Source organism: Barbus barbus, assembly GCF_936440315.1.
Source record: "Barbus barbus genome assembly, chromosome: 44".
In the NCBI taxonomy this organism is placed as follows: Eukaryota; Metazoa; Chordata; class Actinopteri; order Cypriniformes; family Cyprinidae; genus Barbus; species Barbus barbus.
This window is the reverse complement of record NC_136722.1, coordinates 13,765,813-13,784,264: the sequence shown is the minus strand read 5'-3', so window position 1 is coordinate 13,784,264 and position 18,452 is coordinate 13,765,813. Positions and strand designations below refer to the sequence as shown.

General features: G+C 37.1%; 1 protein-coding gene across 1 annotated transcript in view; it reads left to right on the top strand.

Annotated features, from left to right (window-relative positions):
• Nucleotides 1-18,452, top strand: part of LOC306863469 (brefeldin A-inhibited guanine nucleotide-exchange protein 1-like) — a 69,176-nt gene that overhangs the window by 5,780 nt on the left and 44,944 nt on the right. The window contains exon 2 of the mRNA XM_079406810.1: nt 14,575-14,605. Within this exon, the coding sequence (XP_079262936.1) occupies nt 14,575-14,605 (31 nt within the window). The remainder of the gene's footprint in view (nt 1-14,574; nt 14,606-18,452) is intronic.

The window sequence follows — 18,452 nt, the reverse complement described above, 5'->3', positions numbered from 1 at the left end:
GCATCAGTTTTGATCATGGTGAAGTGCATCCACACTGCTGATGTGATATGTGCCTGAAATGGATCAAAATGGGTAATCAGAGAAGCACTAATAAAACGTCAATGATGGTGAGGAAATTTTCACACTGTATAAACTTGCAACAAAACCGGAGTTACAAACCAGTATACAAAACCGGGGATTTGGATGAATTTGCAATTTTGGTGTCACGCTTTACAAGAAAAGATATGTCTGTTGGACTTACATCTTTACATCTTTCACTTTCTAAGACTAAAACGAATACTTGAAAGATGGATTCATTATTATTCTTAATGAAAAGCCAACAACAATAAAATAGTACAATAACAATCTAGCTTATATAACGTTTATTAACAAAAACGAAGAAGATGAGGCATGGCATACACCACATGCTGTATAATTATCAACAAAATTACAGAAATTTTAGAAAACACTGTGGAATCATAATTTTTTTGAAAAGCCTCTCTCTGTAATGTCAGCTAAACGGCAAAGACAACAGGCTTTCTACAATGAAAACAGAAAGAAAATGGAAACAAATTGGCTGTCAGTGACCGTGTTTGCTTGTTTTTTGCCAGGAAAACCAATATGTTCACCTTCTCTGGTTTAAGAAGTGGTCTTTTACTTACTTTTACACTTCGCTTGAAAACCAAATCCTCTGTCCGCCATTCTACTTAGTAATCGCCAATCGTTATTTTTACCACATTTTACTTCGGAAGAATATTTTTGGTAAAATTTCAGTACATCACTGGTGTTAATGATTTTCAAAATTTGGGCAATAACCAAAAATGGCCAATTTGAAAAATCTATGCTATTTTTGCCTTAATCACCATTAATCACCATAAAATACTCCAATTGGCATTTTGTTCCATTCCATTGTTCTCCACATTGAACACATCTAATGCAAATGGTTCCAAAAAATGTGTCCAACCAGGGTCCGGTGAACTAGAATCACTGATTTTGATGCAGAAACCACGTTCACAGTGTTCTTTTTGTTTTAGAAACACTTGTTAACCAGTAGAGTAAATCCATGCGGTTACACATGCATGCATTGCATCGCAGTGTTGGTGTGACTATTTGGCAGGACTACACCAGGGCCACCCTCACGCCCCACATGTTGCGTTGTCCAGACAACCTCCCTCAGCATTTCCTGTGGAGGGCCTAAATTTAATTACAGCTAGGTATTTTCTCTTTTTCCTACACAATGCGGCTGTCAATGGTCCAATGCTTCCTTCTCAAGTGCAGAGGACCTGAGCCGGGTGTTTATCTCTGCGGGTGAAAAGAGCACACTGCCTCCTCTTCCACTGTGGCTCTGCTTTTTGTAAGCGTCTGTATTTGTGTGTGAGAAATGGTTTGTGTCTATTTGGTGGGCGGATGCTTGATACTTCAACTGTGGGCTAAATAGATACATTATGCACATTTGTCTCTGATGTTGTTTACCTTCCATAAACAGAATGCCATCATGACAGTATCATCAAGGAACCAAGTGCCAAATAAAACAGTGTAAGGTCTCTAAACAGCTAGGCTACCTGGTTTTGTGCAAGTAGAGAGGGATGAATGTTTACAGGCGTCCCTTTTTTAAACTGTATTGTCTCATGTTTTGGTTTGGCTAGAATGTTCTACTCAAATATGCAGACATAAATGGCAATGCATTGTAATATATGTATATATATATATAATATATAAATATATACAGTGTACTATATATTCAACTATTTCTCATGTATTCCAGTCAGCTTCTGTATAGCACCTTTTATGGTTCACACTTACACCTTTACTGACAGGTAAAGCCCAGGTGAGAAATGCTTCAGGCTCGTAACCTGGCCCAATTTAGATTCAGATCATATTTTAAGGGGCAGAAGCAAGTTTGTCTGCATGGTTGTGTTCACTTAGCAATTGGCCAAAAATATATTTGCAAGGAATATATACACTATCGTTCAAAGGTTTGTGGTAGGTAAGATTTACAATACAGTAAAAACAATAATATTTTATACATTTAAATTGTAATATACATATTTTAATGTTTTATATTTTTATGCTATTTAAAATGTAATTTATTCCTGTGATGCAAAGCTGAATGTTCAGCAGCCATTACTCCAGTCTTCAGTGTCACATGATTGTTCAGAAATCATTCTAATATGCTAATTTGATGCTCAAGAAACATTTTCTTATCAGTGATGAAAACAATAGCCGTTGTGCTTCTTAACATTTTTGTGGAAACCATGATACATTTTTCCCCATTTCTATTCTTTGATGAATTGAAAGTTCAAAGTTCCTCTTTTGTAACAAAATATCATGTAGCTTTTGATCAAATTAATGCATCCTTGCTGAATAAAAGTATTCATTTAAAAAAAATCTTACCGACCCCAAACCTTCAAATGGTAGTGTACACTGCCAGAAAATTGTGGGGCAGTAAATGTACACATTAAGGTACAAATATGCATACTTCTGGGAAGACAAGGTACAGTAGTGTACCCCTAAAGTTTTTTTTTTTTTTTTTTCCTTAAATGACAGGTTAGAGATCAAAATTGTACAGGTTCACTTGCCTCTTGTCATAAAAACAAAAAAGCCTTATGATTTTCCATGACATTAGTTCTGCAACACATCCAAGTGTTATAAACGGAAACCCACCCATAAGAACTAGAGCCTTCAGAATCCTAAACTTGTCTGCCGGATTTATTCATTCTCGAAAATACTAGGTTTGTAAGGCAAGAGGAGCTCATTTAAATAGTTTCTCTGGTTGTCGAGTGTGCCGGCACGGTGTGAATGTGTGTGCTTTGAAATGGTAATGCATCTGTAGGAGTGAAGGAAAAAAACGCACCACTGCTCTCAGGTAACACTAGTCACCGTTGAGAATGGGATTGGGATTGGTTGGAAAGCTCTAGTGGTTTTGGTAAATGTCACCTCTTTTAAGCAGATTTACGACTGACTGTCTATGTTTAAATCACAATGTGAACTTTCATGATCAAGTAAGGATCAGCCCCGTTCCGCCTCTGTCTTTCAGTCCTGTATCTGGGAACGTGTGAATCCACCCTACCCTTTGACAGGAGGAGATCAAGTGGGCAGCAGATCAGAGTTTCCCTACGTGGATGTAGACTTCTCGTGAAAGAAGCTTTGCTTGGATGTGTCCAGCCCGATCTCACGACCAATGTGTACATATTTTACGAGGTGGCTAATTCGTACGAATTTGTACGACCTCACTCGTACAAATTCATACGATTTTTGCTAAATTGTACATATTTTACGAGTTGCCAATTCGTATGAATTTGTGCGAATGACCTACACCTAACCCTGCCCCTAAACCAACCTGTCACTGGGGTTTAGACAAATCGTACAAAATCGTACGAGTGAGGTCATACAAATTCGTATGAATTAGCCACTTCGTAAAATATGTACGAATTGGTCGTGAGATAACGTTAATATATCCGTGTCTTGGCTCGAGAGTTGCAGAGTGATTCCACATGAGAAGGAATGAAGGAGGAGGCGAAGAACGCCCTAATAAGACCCCACCTTAAGCTGTCTACTTGGACTCCATTCGCACACCCCCTGGCTAGGCAAACGGCTTCTGTTTGGTTTGTCTTGCAGGCGTTGCATTAGTGTGCGCGTGTTGCCTTGGTGTTGATCACATGGTGTACTGCACAGCTCCCAAAGGACCCTACTGTTTATCTTTCCCCAGCGTTGGAGCTGCAGCATGTGTGTACTGCAAAACATGCCACCATCCGCTTTTTGCTTAATTGATGGAACAAACCGACAACTGGAGACTGAATTAGCTGAGAGTTGTTTACTTAGGTGAAGGTGTCTCAGAGCAGTCATCATGATCCCACCATGCTGTTGTCTAAAACACCAAAGCAGGCTACCAATAAGCAAGCGTATACATATTTGACTTTTGCAATGGAGATCCAGAGTGAAATAGCAATGTACAATTACAGAGCTCCCCTGCAATTATTGCCAGTGTGAAGCAGAGAGACTGTCAACAGTCGGGGCTTTCTGCTGTCCTGCCGAGTGAAACTCCCCGTGGTGTTGCTGTACCAAGTGACATGTCACGGCATGCTCTTGGCCCACCGTATGCACCACGAGTGAAAGTAAAGCTATTTCTGCTTCATTAGAGTTGCAACTGACACCTCCAGAGCTGATATATTCTCAGGTAGAGCACGGACATCTTTGACAACAACGTGTTTGGCATTTATGAAGTCCCACACAGGCCCAACATTTCTGACCAAGTAGTCAGTTTCTGTTTTCTTTTTAAACAAAGACTCTCTTTGTTGGACCTGTGGCCTAGCGGTTGACACACAAGTCCCCACAAGTTTAGACTTTATGCGCAAATTGGCAATAAGGGTTTGTTTCCAGATGTTTTATGGTGTGTTTTTTTTTCTTGTTTTTTTAAGATCTATTATAAGTGAACAGGAAGCAAATTGGGAGAGAGAGGGGGGATGGGATCGGGAAAGGTCCGCGAGTCGGGACTCGAACTCGGGACGTTTGAAGCGCAGTGACGCTACATGTCGGTGTGCTGCCCATGAGGCTATTGGCGCTGACATGTTTTATAGTTCTGTCACTCCAAGTCATTTCCTGTCATCTCTCGATTATACTATTTATAAAAGTGAATGAAACATTGATACCATTGTTGTGACTGTATTAAAAATAGTTTTCCGTAATTGAAAAAAAGATGAAAAACTATTTCAGTTAATTAATTGCCAAGGCAACATTTCTAATGTATAATTTGAAACAATAAAATTACTAAACTAGAACTGTTAAAAATAGCAATTGAAATAAAGCTAAAATAAAATATAAATATTGGATACATTTAAATTCAACTTCAATGAAAAGTAAAGCTATACAGTCATGGCCAAAAATATCGGCACCCTTGGTAAATATGATCAAAGAAGGCTGTGAAAATGAATCTGCATTGTTAATCCTTTTGATCTTTTTTTTTTAATTCACAAAAATCTAAACTTTCATTGGATAATAAGAATATAAAATGGAGGGGAAATATTATTATGAAGTAATTGTTTTTCTCTAATACACATTGGCCACAATTTACGGCACCCTTTTATTCAATACTTTTTGAAAACTCTGTTTGCCAGTTTATAGGTGCCATAGAATGGAAAACTGTCTTTACCTTGGCATAGTTGAATAATAAGAGTTCTGTACATGGAAATGACATACAGCCTCAAACACCATTGTTTCCTCCTTATGAAAATCTCGTGAATAAAAAATAGGCAAATCAGAACATAACACCGACTGTTACGTAACAGTCGAGATCACTAATAGTTACGCCCCCAACATTTGCATAAACCCATCCATGTTCTAGGCCAGCCTCCAGCCGAACCATCAGAAGTTAAATGTTAAATGCTGCCGCTCCATAGTATAAACAGAGTACGTGCGATCTCGAAAGTAAAACGCGATTGTGCATTCCAAAGCAGTTTCAGTGCCCCGCATATTAATAGCGGCTCCCTGATGCACGCATTTTATTTACAGTATAATTACCCAATGATATAACTGCGTGAGAAAGTATTGAAATATATATTTTCCCTGTGTTTCCTTCCTGTGAGCTACTGAAATGAGCCGCACTGTGAAACAGCCAATCAGAGCAGAGCTCAACATTGAGCCGCACTGTTAAACAGCCAGTCAGAGCACAGCTCAACATTATTATTCATGACCCTTCCAAATAAGCCAATAACAGACCCTTTCATTCTGGGGAGAAATCTTGTGGTTGTAAATCGACATGTAAAACTGTTTCTGGAGAATTTTTGCCCTTACCTAAGCCACAAACCTTCTATGTAGATATCAGAGAACAATTTAAAATATTCTATCAATGCATTCTATGGCACCTTTAACAGCTCTAAATTTTCTCCTATAATGCCTGATGAGGTTAGAGAACACCTGACAAGAGATCAGAGACCCTTCCTTTTCCAGAATCACTCCAGAACCTTCAGATTCACAGCCCCATGACGGTGCTTCTTCTCTTCAGTTCACCTCACTCATTTTCTACAGGGTTCAGGTCAGAGGACTGGAATGGCCATAGCAGAAGCTTGGTTTTCTGATTAGTGACTAGGGCTGAACGATATATCGTTATCGTATCTATATCGAGATATGAACTTTCAAGATATTACTATCGAAAAAAGCAACGATATAGACGATATAGATTTCCCCTCTCCGCGCTCGCCCCGCCCTGCATACAACTCTGGCAGTCACACAACGAACATCAGTTTTACGAGTGCCCTTGAATGCACCGCTGAGGTCCCTATTCGACCGCAAACTTGTATGGTATAGCTCTGGAAATTCAGACACACAGAGAATCAGCTGTTCATCCATTTTGAGTTTGGCGCTTGTTTGGATGCCCCGTTTCTATTGGCCGCGCGGGGAAACGTCACAGAGCGCAGCGGCAAAAGTTGAACTATTTTGAACTTTGACCGCGGCGCGCACGCAAGCTCGCCGCTGGTGCGCTCCGCTGCGCGTGCGCTTTGGTCGGCGCAGCAACTAACCGCCCTCGCGCAGCGCAAGCCATTGAAATGAATGGGTTTCATAGCGCAGCGCATGCCGCGTCCTGTGTGAAAGGGCCTTTATGCCGTACGAGTCGACGTCCACCAGTGAGTTCTTAAAAATAAAACTACACTTTCCAAATTTTTTTGTATTATGATGTTTTTATTTTTCTGAGAAATGCTTGGTTTTCACCGAACCCGTAGTCATATCGTATCGTATCGATATCGAGATATCTGGCATGAAAATCGAGATATGAAATTTTGTCCATATCGTTCAGCCCTATTAGTGACCCATTTTTGTGTTGTTTTTGGGGTTTGTGTTTGGATTATTGTACGGTTGGAAGATCCAAACATGGCCCATTATAAGATTTCTAACAGAGTCAGTCACTTGTTGATTTTTTTATCTGTTGGTATTTGATAGAATCCATGATGCCATGTGTCTAAACAAGATGTCCATGACCTCCAGCACAAATATAGGCCCATAACATCAAAAATACAGCAGTATATTTCATTGTACACATGGGTTACTTTTTATCCCTGTGTTCACCAAACCCATCTTGAGTGTTTGCTGCTAAAAAGCACATTTTTTAGTTTCATCTGACCATAGAAGCGAGCCCCATTTGAAGTTCCAGTCGTGTCTGATAACTGAATATTCTGGAGTTTGTTTTTGGATGAGCTAGGAGAATTATTCGTAACCCTCCCAAACAACATGTGGTGATGTAGGTGCTGTTTGACACATATTTTCTAAGGTTTTTTGACCCCGAGACTCAGCTATTTTTTGCAATTCTCCAGCTGTCTTTAGCCACTCAAACTCTCCTCCTCACCGTGCATTAGGACGATATAGACACACGTCCTCTTCCAGGCCGTTTCGTAACATTTTCTGTTGATTGGAAATTCTTAATTATTGCCAATTAAATTCTTAATTGTTCATGCTCATTTTTCTGTATTTTTACATTCAGATTATTATTAACATCCACTACTGTTCACTTAAACTTAATCTGTAAAAAATAAAAAACTTAATTTGATAACACTGATAAATCATCAAATCTAAAAGCGAATGTTCATGTTTATACTGTGCGGCTTTATAATGTTGCAATGACTAAATTGACTATTATTTACAGTTTTAGTGTTTTGTTTATCATTTATTTTGATAAAATACTTGTCATTAAAAATGTTTTTTTTTTCCTCCCTGGAGGTTGTAATCATACCATCAGTTACGCAATCGCTCTGTAAGATCACCCAGAGAGCGAATGAACACAGCCATCCTAGAGCCCCACTGCATCAATTATTGGGTTGCAGGTTTGGTTTCCATTAATTGCACTAGTGTCATTGTTTTGATTGGAACGAATCACGGCTCTGTGCATTTTAGATGATAGTGGCATCATAGTTTGACAATTGTACATTATTTCATCTCGCTGAACTGTCGGCGCTTGTCCTTAGAGCACAATTATCTCATCAGCATCGCAACGCATCCAGAGCTAATACATAATTCATAATGCTGGTTATGAGTGTTTATTTTATCTTAAAGAAAAACAGCTTCTGTAACATTCTCTCATAGGTGTTTTAATGTATGGCAATGGAAATAAGCTTGTTTCTATGATTTGGTAATTGTTTTTTAGTTAATTTTGAATATGTTGTTTTGCTCATCCCTATATAATATCTAGTAAAACTGTATAGTCTATTTCATATTATCTCTTTCACTGGCAGCTGAATACAGTAGGCTTGCTTGAGTCTATTTATTTTCCCATGGCTATGTGGAATGCCGTGTGTCCCAGTCCAGGGATTCGCAGATGGTCTGGAGGCCCTGCTAAAGTCGTAAGCGCCTCCTAATGTGGGTCAGTGCGGATTCAGAGTAGACCGCCAGCTCCGTGCGCCTCGTTCACAACACACTCATGCATTATATAGATCATTTCATTTGAAACTAACCTTGCTATCCCATTTGAGTGATTTTTAGACAGTAATTGAATTGAGACTTTCAAGCCCCACGCTGTAAAAATGTATGTATGAAGGTTTATTTATCCGTCACACTTTGTGTTGGAGATTGTGAGTGCTGTGTGGCACAGTTAGATTTCATATCAGTCCTTTGAAGCTGATGGTAACTAAAATAAACTTATTTATGCTGTGTCATAATACGTTGTCCCAACTGTCGGCTCAGAAAGTGTGGGCGCTGGCAGTGTTTCAGAATTATAATGGTGCCAACTATTAGAGTGCATCAGTATGGAATACAGTAAGACTGTGTTTTGTGCTACTCATCAGATTTTTAAGATGTAGAGGATTTGTGTAGCTCAATGAATAAGCAGGCATGGTAGCAAGTTGAATTCCTGTTTAAATCCTACTTCAGTCCATTAGCAAACGACTAATAATGTTCTCAAATACAATCTATTTTATTCAGCATTAATTTGAACAAAGTTGACGGTAAAGACGTTTATAATATTACAGAAAATTTAGATTTTAAATAATCCTTGTTATTTTGATCTGTTTTACTAGTTTTACTGTATTTTTTTAGATAAAATAAATGCTGTCTTGGTGAGCATAAGAGGCTTCTTTCAAACAAACACACACACACACACACACACACACACAAAACCTGGATCTGGGACAGTACAGTACTGTACTGACCCGTACCGCTCAGTGGAAACGAGCTATTTGTCACGTTCTGGCCATAAAGAGTAGTTTAATTAACCATCTGGTTTCTACAACTTTCACTTTGAAGCAAAAATCTGATTTTAAACTTGAAATAATTTTTTTTTTTACATTTATCGTGATAATTATCGATATCGACTGATATAAAAAAAATTGATTTTATTATTTTTTTGGCCATATTGCCCAGCCCTAGTTAAAATGATGTACATAGTGAAGGACGTACTGTTGATAGAACAGCTTGATTTTTGGTGGAACTTCTAGGTAGGGCGCTTTTCTGTGAGGATTTTCCTTTACTATTCAGCTTTGATATGGAGGCTGTGATTTGTTTTTCTTGATTTGTTTGCTCAAGCTCAGAGTCTTTCTGAAGGTCAGTTCACTGCTTTCTCTGAAGAGTAGAAAAATAAGTGCATTGAATGGACCTAATGCAATAGATTGAGAGGATAAATTTAGACCAAGGGTGTTTTCAGCATTGAAATTTCAGGTAACACAATACTTGTTGTGGCTCTATGGGAAATTGTCATGTTGCTATGGTTTCCGTGTTTTACCAGGGACAGTCTACCACTAAAACTGATTAAACCGATCTGCATCCTGCACTATGGTGAACACATGACACTGGCTACAGCTACTTTAATCAAAGTCAGAGACCTAAACTATGAATGGTCTTGAAAGTTATGCAGGACAACAACATTTCCTAGTTTATTGCCTGCCAAAAGAAAAGTTAAATATAAAACAGTAATATTGTGAAATGCATTTAAATAAGTTTTCTTATATTTCATATATCCTGTGATGGCAAAGCTGAATTCTCACAGTCTTCAGTGTCACATGATCTTTCAGAAATCATTGTGATATTGTAATAATAATATTTGCTGCTCAAGAAACATTTTTATTATTATCATAGTTGTTACTTTATATTTTTGTGGAAATCATGATACACTACAATTCAAAAGTATGTGGTGAGATTGAAAAAACGAATCAAAATATAATATTTATAAGAAGGTGTCGGTTTAAAATAAGCAAATCAAATAAATGTAGCCATGATGAGCATAAGATAATTCTTTCAAAAACATTGAAACATCTTAAAGGTGCCATAGAATGGAAAACTGTATTTACCTGATAATAAGAGTTCTGTACATGCAAATGACATACAGCCTCAAACACCATTGTTTCCTCCTTATGGAAATCTTGTGAATAAAAAAGACCACTGAAAAATAGGCGAATCAGAACATAACACCGACTGTGACGTAACATTCGGGATAACTAATAGTCACGCCTCCAAAATTTCCATATACCGCCCATGTTCTTGACCAGCCACCAGCCGAACCATCAGAAGTTCTGCAGGTATTGTGAAGAAACAAGCGAGAACAGCGAAAATGGCAGATTATGGAAATGAATGTTATGTTCCAGGCTGTGCAGGGGATGTGAAGTGCAGGGATGGGTTGGCTGTCTGTATTCAGAAAGGCACGGAAAGCAAATAACGTGTTCTAATAAAATAACATGAGCCACTAAAGGGACATGGTTAACTCCTTGTTAGTTGTAGCCTGTTACAGTACATACGATTTCACTTACCACATAAACAGAGTAAGGAGAGATGACTGAGGAGGATGGCTAATGATTTACAGATCCTGAGCACCACTGACAAGCATCTGATCTTGTAAAATATGTGGTAAGTACTGCCGCTCCATATAATAAACAGAGTATGTGCGATCGCGAATCTCGAAAGTGAAAGTAAAACGCGATCAATTGAAAACAGTTTCAATGCCCAGCATATTAATAGAGGCTCCCTGATGCCCGCATTTTATTTACAGTATAATTACCCAACGATATAACTGTGTGAGAAAGTGTTTAAATAAATATTTTCCCTGTGTTTCCTTCCTGTGAGCTACTGAATTGAGCCGCACTGTGAAACAGCCAATCAGAGCAGAGCTCATTATTATTCATGACCCTGCCAAATAAGCCAATAACAGACCGTTTCATTCTAGGGAGAAATCCTAGGGTTGTAAATGGACATGTAAAACTGTTTCTGGAGAATTTTTGCCCTTACCTAAGCCACAAACCTTCTATGTAGATATCAGAGAACAATTTAAAATACTGTATCAATGCATTCTATGGCACCTTTAATTATTCCAAACTTTTGACTGGTAGTGTATATTTTTGTTGTTGTTGTTGATATTGTTGTCATAATTTATTATTTTAATTTACTCATGAGGTTTATGCAGGCCAACATTTCCTTATCAGTTTATTTTGATTATTATTATTATTATTATTAATTTTGTTATTGTTAATAATAATAATGTATTTAATATTTGAATTAATTATTTACTTATTTATTAATATAAACTATTTATTTATAATATTTTATTGATCACTATGCAAATAAAAGCACCACCACTAAAAATATTGAAACAAAAAATACAAGAATTGCTTTTTGAACTAGTCAATGTCAGTATACTTCGGCTAGTTGGTTGTTGGACAACAAATCAATTAGTAGTCCAACGTGACCAGTCTCTGTTTGAAACCTGGCGTAGAAACTAATGTGTAATTTGGGAAAAAATTGTGATATTATAGCTCTCAGCTTCCAAAGTGTAGTTAGACCACTACTGCTAATTAAAAAAAATACCAATATTGCACCATGGTCTGACTCTGAACCATATCCCTAATATTTTTGGAAATGCTTGCAGAGTGATGGTGAGTGTAAGCAGACACCAGTGTTCGATATTCTGTCTGTGTTCAGAGGCAGTTTAGCGTGTTGGAAGGCTGTCTGTCAGCAAAGCATGTAGATGTCATTATGCTGCTATAGTCGTCATTGTTTACTGCTGAGAGGAGGAAGGAGAGTGCTCTCTATACAGTATTACATTGTTGCCGTGCCGAGCACTTAGTCATTCATGACTGCAGCTGCTCGCTGAGACCAGAGGCGCTTGTTCAGAATAAACATATTCAATCCACACTACTTTGAAAACACCAGCACAGATTGAAGTAGTCAGATATCTTGACCTGTGAGTAACGGCATGACCGACGTGTGTTGGCGCAAAGTGCTTGTACACTAATGAATCCAGGTGTTAAAGCTGATTTAAAGTCTAATTTATGTAATGTCGAAGCTTTTAGAAATTTGCAGCAAATAACTCCGACTCTGGGCTTCTCGTTAGTACATTTTTTCAACACTCCGGATTCATTTCTGATGCAGTTAGTAAATGGTTTTAGAGGAAGAGGTGTTAAAGGGCCATGCATAATTAAATTCTTTAGTGTTAGCTGTGAAAATAGCTCTTGACAGAATGATGTTCTGAGCAAGCTCTCTGTGTGTTTGGTGTCATTGAGCCCTTGCGTTTTGGATTATTAAATATGTTTGCTTTTAACTACCAATAATAGTGTGGAATAGTAAAGGCTTACAGTGAAAAGAGGCAATTGCCTGTTTATTCTAGCATGTAAATGTATATGAGCAGTTAGGGATGTAACGATTCACTCTACTCACGATTCGGTTCGAGGCATGATTCAATTTTCTCATGTTTTTTTAACAAAATAAGATTGAAGACAGTATACAGTAAAAAATTCCTTTTATTAGGCTATTGCTACATGTTCCTTTGGGAAATTGAAATATAACAAAACTAAATTGAAATTTTAAAACAAACCCCACATCAAATAAGTAAGTTACACAAAGAAAATAATTACCTTCATATAAACAAATTAAGGCTTTGTCTGTGCTCTTTCGATTTAAAATTAAAGCAACCACTGCATTTTAATCACGATCCAAACAAAGATGCAGCATGCACAGTTTCTAATCTAAATTAGACTGTATAATTTCGAAGTTTGACATTAGTTTTGTGGAACTATACTACATAAAACATATCTGAACAAAACTGCAGACGAGCTGATTGAGATGCAAATTCACTCTCTGCCAGCAGGTGGCACTTATGAACAGCAATGATATATGCCTAGTGTTTCCTGGGTTACCGTTGTAAACAAAGCAGAGCTGCGCTTATGAACACTACTTTAAGATGCATCGTTCAGAGGCAAGATGAAAAGAAAATGTCACGTAAACTTTTCTAAAGACAGTCAGTTCCCCTCAGAGATACATTCCTATAAACTCCTACTCCAATTGTATTGCGATTTGGTTTGCATCTCAACCGATTTGAATCGATTTTCAACTGGCTCGCGGTTCATTATTACGTCCCTATGAGCAGTATCACATTCTTAGCAGCGCAATACGAGTGTGATATTGCGTTTTTTACAACATTTTGATGGCATGAGTGTGTAAATGTTTAACAAACCGCAACGGAGTGTCTTTAAAAACCCTCTTTTGTGCAGAATTATTTCCTTCCGCCACGGATTCAAATAACAGCTGAGCCCAAGCCTCCATCACTAATTCAAAAACGTCACTTTGGAACTAGCAACAAAGGAAAGTTGAGTTGCTTTTTTGAATACCTTTTGTATTACTATATTAAAAGCTCACTGTGTTATGTAGAGTAGAGTAATATGAGAGAGAAATGGACTGAGCGAGTGTGATTACCTGCATCTGATACAGCATTCATTCTTCAGTTCAATCTCATATTCACAATAAATCATTACTTTGAATGCCCGCTGAGGAGTATGATATCTTTGTTGTACTATCCTTTCATCTGTTACTTCCTTGTACAAAACCCTGTTTTAGTCTCTGTCATCATTAAAGTCTTTACTGCCGACTCACTCAAAAAAAAAAATAGTCTCTTATAAAATGTATAAAATTATAGTGGATTTGGGTGTCTGACATGACACTCGCTGTGAGAAATACTGCAAACGGTCTGATACACATTGTGAAACGGTTGGATTTCTCTTATCACTAGAATATTGCATGCCTGGAAAAGGCTCTCAGCCAATCAGATTTGAGGACCAGAAAGAACTGTGTTTGTGTAATGACTTTGACTTTGAAATCCCTCAGCCCTTGGTGAGGCATTTAATAATTTTTATATAATATACTATATACATTTAATATTATGTACTTTTAATACATTATACATAAATTAAATATAATTTTTTTTTATAAACATTTATATAATATACTATATACATTTAATATTATATACTTTTAATACATTATACATAAATTAAATATAAAACAAAATTTTATAAACATTTATATACAGACATATATATATATATTATATATTAAAGTAATGTCTGTTATAATGTATAACATTATACAATTTTCTGAAAAATATATACAATTAGATAAAATATTCTAATATTGTTTTTTTATCTAATAATTTTATTGTATTATTATTATGTTTAAAAAAAATATTATTATTATGTGTTTCTCTGGCTATAGATGGTAAACATGTTAACCATCTGTTTAAGTCTGTATTTATAGCTAGCTTTAACTAAACTGCATTAGTCCCTATAGGGTGGGTTATTTATTTATTTAGTTTCATTTTACCACACTCATGTGAATATTTTCTTTTTTCTTTTACAGAGGAAATCAAGGCGGAATCTGATCAATTAAGGTAAGTCGATATCTTATGCCACATCCCAGCTGTTGAGATATTGAACATGTATTTCAAAATCCCTATTTATTGTTGTCAGCTTCAATGCTTGTAATGCCGCGCTGACATTTTCCAGAGAGTAACCACACGCGGCCCCTTTGTGTTTTGGCTGCTGCCCTGCTCTTATTGTGATTTGTGAGTGTGTGTTCAGTGCCGATGAAAAACACCCCTCACAGCCTGTGTTGTTAATGTGCTTGGAGACCTTGCTGTGTGACTAGGACACAGGAATGAGACGTACCGTGCTCAGGGCTTTCTGCATGGCCAGGGCAGCCCGTTCTGAGGCCCTTCATCTCAGACGCCTCCTAGGGACAGCATTCATTCACCCTCTACATCCATTAATTCACAGCTCACCTGTTTCACCCCATCTGTCTCTCTTTCACATCCATGTCCGTGTCTTTTGGTGTCTCTTCCCTTTGTTGTTTACAGATTTCTGGTTTGAAGTGAAGGAGCACTCCTTCCAAACAATAGTTCTATTTTTAGAACCAGTTTTTACTTAAAACACCATTTATCACAGCAAAACTCTTTGTTATTTTGAATCTTTAACTACACATTGTCATAGAAACACAAATTTAGTAAGTATTTGAAATGTTTGTTCAGTAAACTGATCTGATGGATTGATTGATCTGATCTGATTGTCTTTTCTCTTTGTCTTACATTTTTTCAAATGGAAAAAAAAAATCATTATGAATACTTTAAAAATAATAATAAATTAAGGTGGGTCATTAAGAGTAATGTATCCATGAATTAGATTACTCTGGTCATATAGTGTTTGTTTTTATAGTTTGAATTTTTTGTTGTTTTTCACATTGGATTTGCTAACTTAAAATGTGAGTTTATATTGTAATACACACACACACACATACACGCATACATACACACGCATACATACATGCGCACACACACACACACACACACACATATATATATATATATATATATATATGTGTGTGTACTTTGTACTTCAATAGTTGTAATTGTAATATTATTATTTCAATTAATATTTAGATTTCTTAATATTGAAAATGTACTTAATTGTCATTCATTCTTTGATGAATAGAAAGTAAATTATTTCTAAAAGGGTATCATTTTAATTAGTGCTGTCAAAATTTGCGCGTTAATGCTGATGATTAATTTTTCCAGTTTAACGGCTTTAAAAATATTTATCGCAGTTAACGCAGAGCTTGGGTTGGCCACTGCACTCACAACTGCTACTTCTGTCTCTTTTTTTTCTTGACATAAATTGCATTTATTTAGATGCAGAACGTCTTTACGAGCGCATCAAATGGGAGACTTTTCAGACGCGCACTCCAATTTTGCCTCAGCGCCAGGTGCGAGTCAAACGAGCGCATAAACGGTACAGGTGACGAGGCCACTTCAGACAGTAGAACCTCAGTGAACTGCGGTCTGATGAGATGTGGTTAGGCCATATGTCAGTAAAAACTAATTTTCCTGTCCTCTCAGTCTACGTGTCAGATCTGCATCACATTCAGTAGCGACAGCTCTTAAAGTAATAGCAGCCAAATAACCCAATAACCCAGCTGCTGAGATGTCTGTTAATCAAAGAACAAAAGAAAAAAAGAGCAAATCAATAACTTTTGTGGCTTTAAGGATTTTAAGTGTTGATAACTATTCAATTTCTGTATATTTCCTACTTGCTAAAGGGCACGGGTAAATATGACATTTATTATAATGGGTTTATGTGAAGATTGTTTTAAGTTCACTTAAATTAGAAGTTTTTTTGATAGCTCTCAATTATACTGTAATGTTGAATGGCTATAATCAATGGTTGAATATTAGAAGAAAAAAAAATTAATTGAGACATCAGTAGTATTGGGATCAGTGATACTCGCTTTCAGATAATACTAAACTAATATTCAAAATATACTGTCTTTGTTGTTTATACACTAATTTGAAGATTGAAATTTTTGCAATATAAAAGTATTTAAAAACTAATATTAGGTGGAATTAATCAATTAATTTCAGAAAAAATATGCGATTAATTAGTCGTTTTTTTTAATTGATTGACAGCACTAATTTTAATGTCTTTACTGTCATTTTCAACAGTTTAATGTGTTTCGTCAATGTCATATCGGCATTCAGCATTTAAAATGTTTGATTTATTAAAATACCAATTTTGTGCTTTCGTCCTTTTATTAGATATTTATCAGGAATGTTCTAGGTTCAGCGCAGGTTAATCTCTATTGACTGCAGCTGTGGCATAATATGAATTACCACAGAATAAATAAAAAAAAATCATTGAGCCCCACCAGAAATTTGTTGAAAATGTGAATAGAAATGCATTTAGTGGAAATAAACCTTACAATACACACTAATAGACTTATGCGTGTTAACATATGAGAAAATCAAATTTCAACACATAACCGTGCAAAGCCATGTAAAATATAGATGATACACACAGAAGTACGAGCTGGAAAAATTCAGTTTTTTCTCTTGCCTTATACTCTTCCTTTGTAAATGCATTACGGTTTTTACAAATTGAAGCACATTTGAAAATATTTTCTGGGTAGCCACAAATGCTCTCGATAGATCTTAACTTGTATTGAATCTTTTAAAATGGTACTAGATGATTCTCTTCCCCAGATGTCTCGTTCTTGTACGTTGCTTACGGCGCTATTTGGGCTCTGCCTGATTAGTGACTTGGTTTAACACTCTGCAGGGTTTGTTTTGGTGAGGGCCGAGAGAGAAACAGTGAAAGTTCAGGCTAAATGAGAGATGTGTGAGGTAATCTCTGAGCCCGGCGGAGCTCTAGTCTTTTCCCTCGTAGCCTGGCTTCAGCTCAATTTATGTCAATTAAAAATATGAGCTGGCTAATCCCTCCACAGACAGATTAATGAGATTGAATGAAGGAGAAGTGAAGAGAGGAGAGGAGGGGGAAAGAGCCGAGCCAATGGGAAGAGGTGTATTAAACTGTAGCAGCCTCCCGCTGACTCAGCCTGAGACGCTCCAGCTAACTCATAGCCACTGCAACCCAACACGGCGTCCCATTAAAGGGGTCATATGATGCGATTTCAAGTTTTCCTTTCTCTTTGGAGTGCATGGATAAGATCCTTGAAGTTTCAAAGACTAAAGTCTCAAAACCAAAGAGATATTCTTTATAAAAGTTAAGACTCTGCCACGCCCCCCTAAAATGGCTCATTTAAACACGCCCCCCCATGTCTACATCACGGTGTGGGAAGATTTGCAAAACAACCCAAATGTATATGCAATGAAATAGGGGTGTAAGAAAATATCGATACGTGAGTATCACGATATTTTGTTTGGCGATACTGTATCGATTCTCAAAAACGGAATATCGATATTTAAAAAAATAATAATAATCATACAGGATTCATGGCAGTTGTTTCGTTTTGAGTTCATATCCCGCCCGCTAGAGAGCAGTCTTCATCTCTGAACTTAAACAGTGACAGGAAACACTATCAATAGAGCACACCACTAATATTAGCGTTAATATAGTTCGCTGCCAGTAATGGAGGATGAAAGAATTGTTCCAGCTCTCGTTTCGGTGTACAAAGCTGAAGTATGGCGTCATTTGGGCTTTTGTGGTAGCATCCACCCCGGGACCACGGCACGGGTGCCACCTCGGTCCCGCCGCTTGCCACGTCCTATGTGTTGGGGGCCGCAGGGTGTTGGGGGTGTTTTGTACATTTGGGGCGATTCCACGCAGAACACAGATACAAACTGAAAAACCTGTGAAATTTAAGTTGAAAGGTTCTGAGAATGTTCAACATCTGTATTTGTTTTATTGTTTTACAATTGTTTTGTTTTCTTTAAGAATCCAGCAAGCACT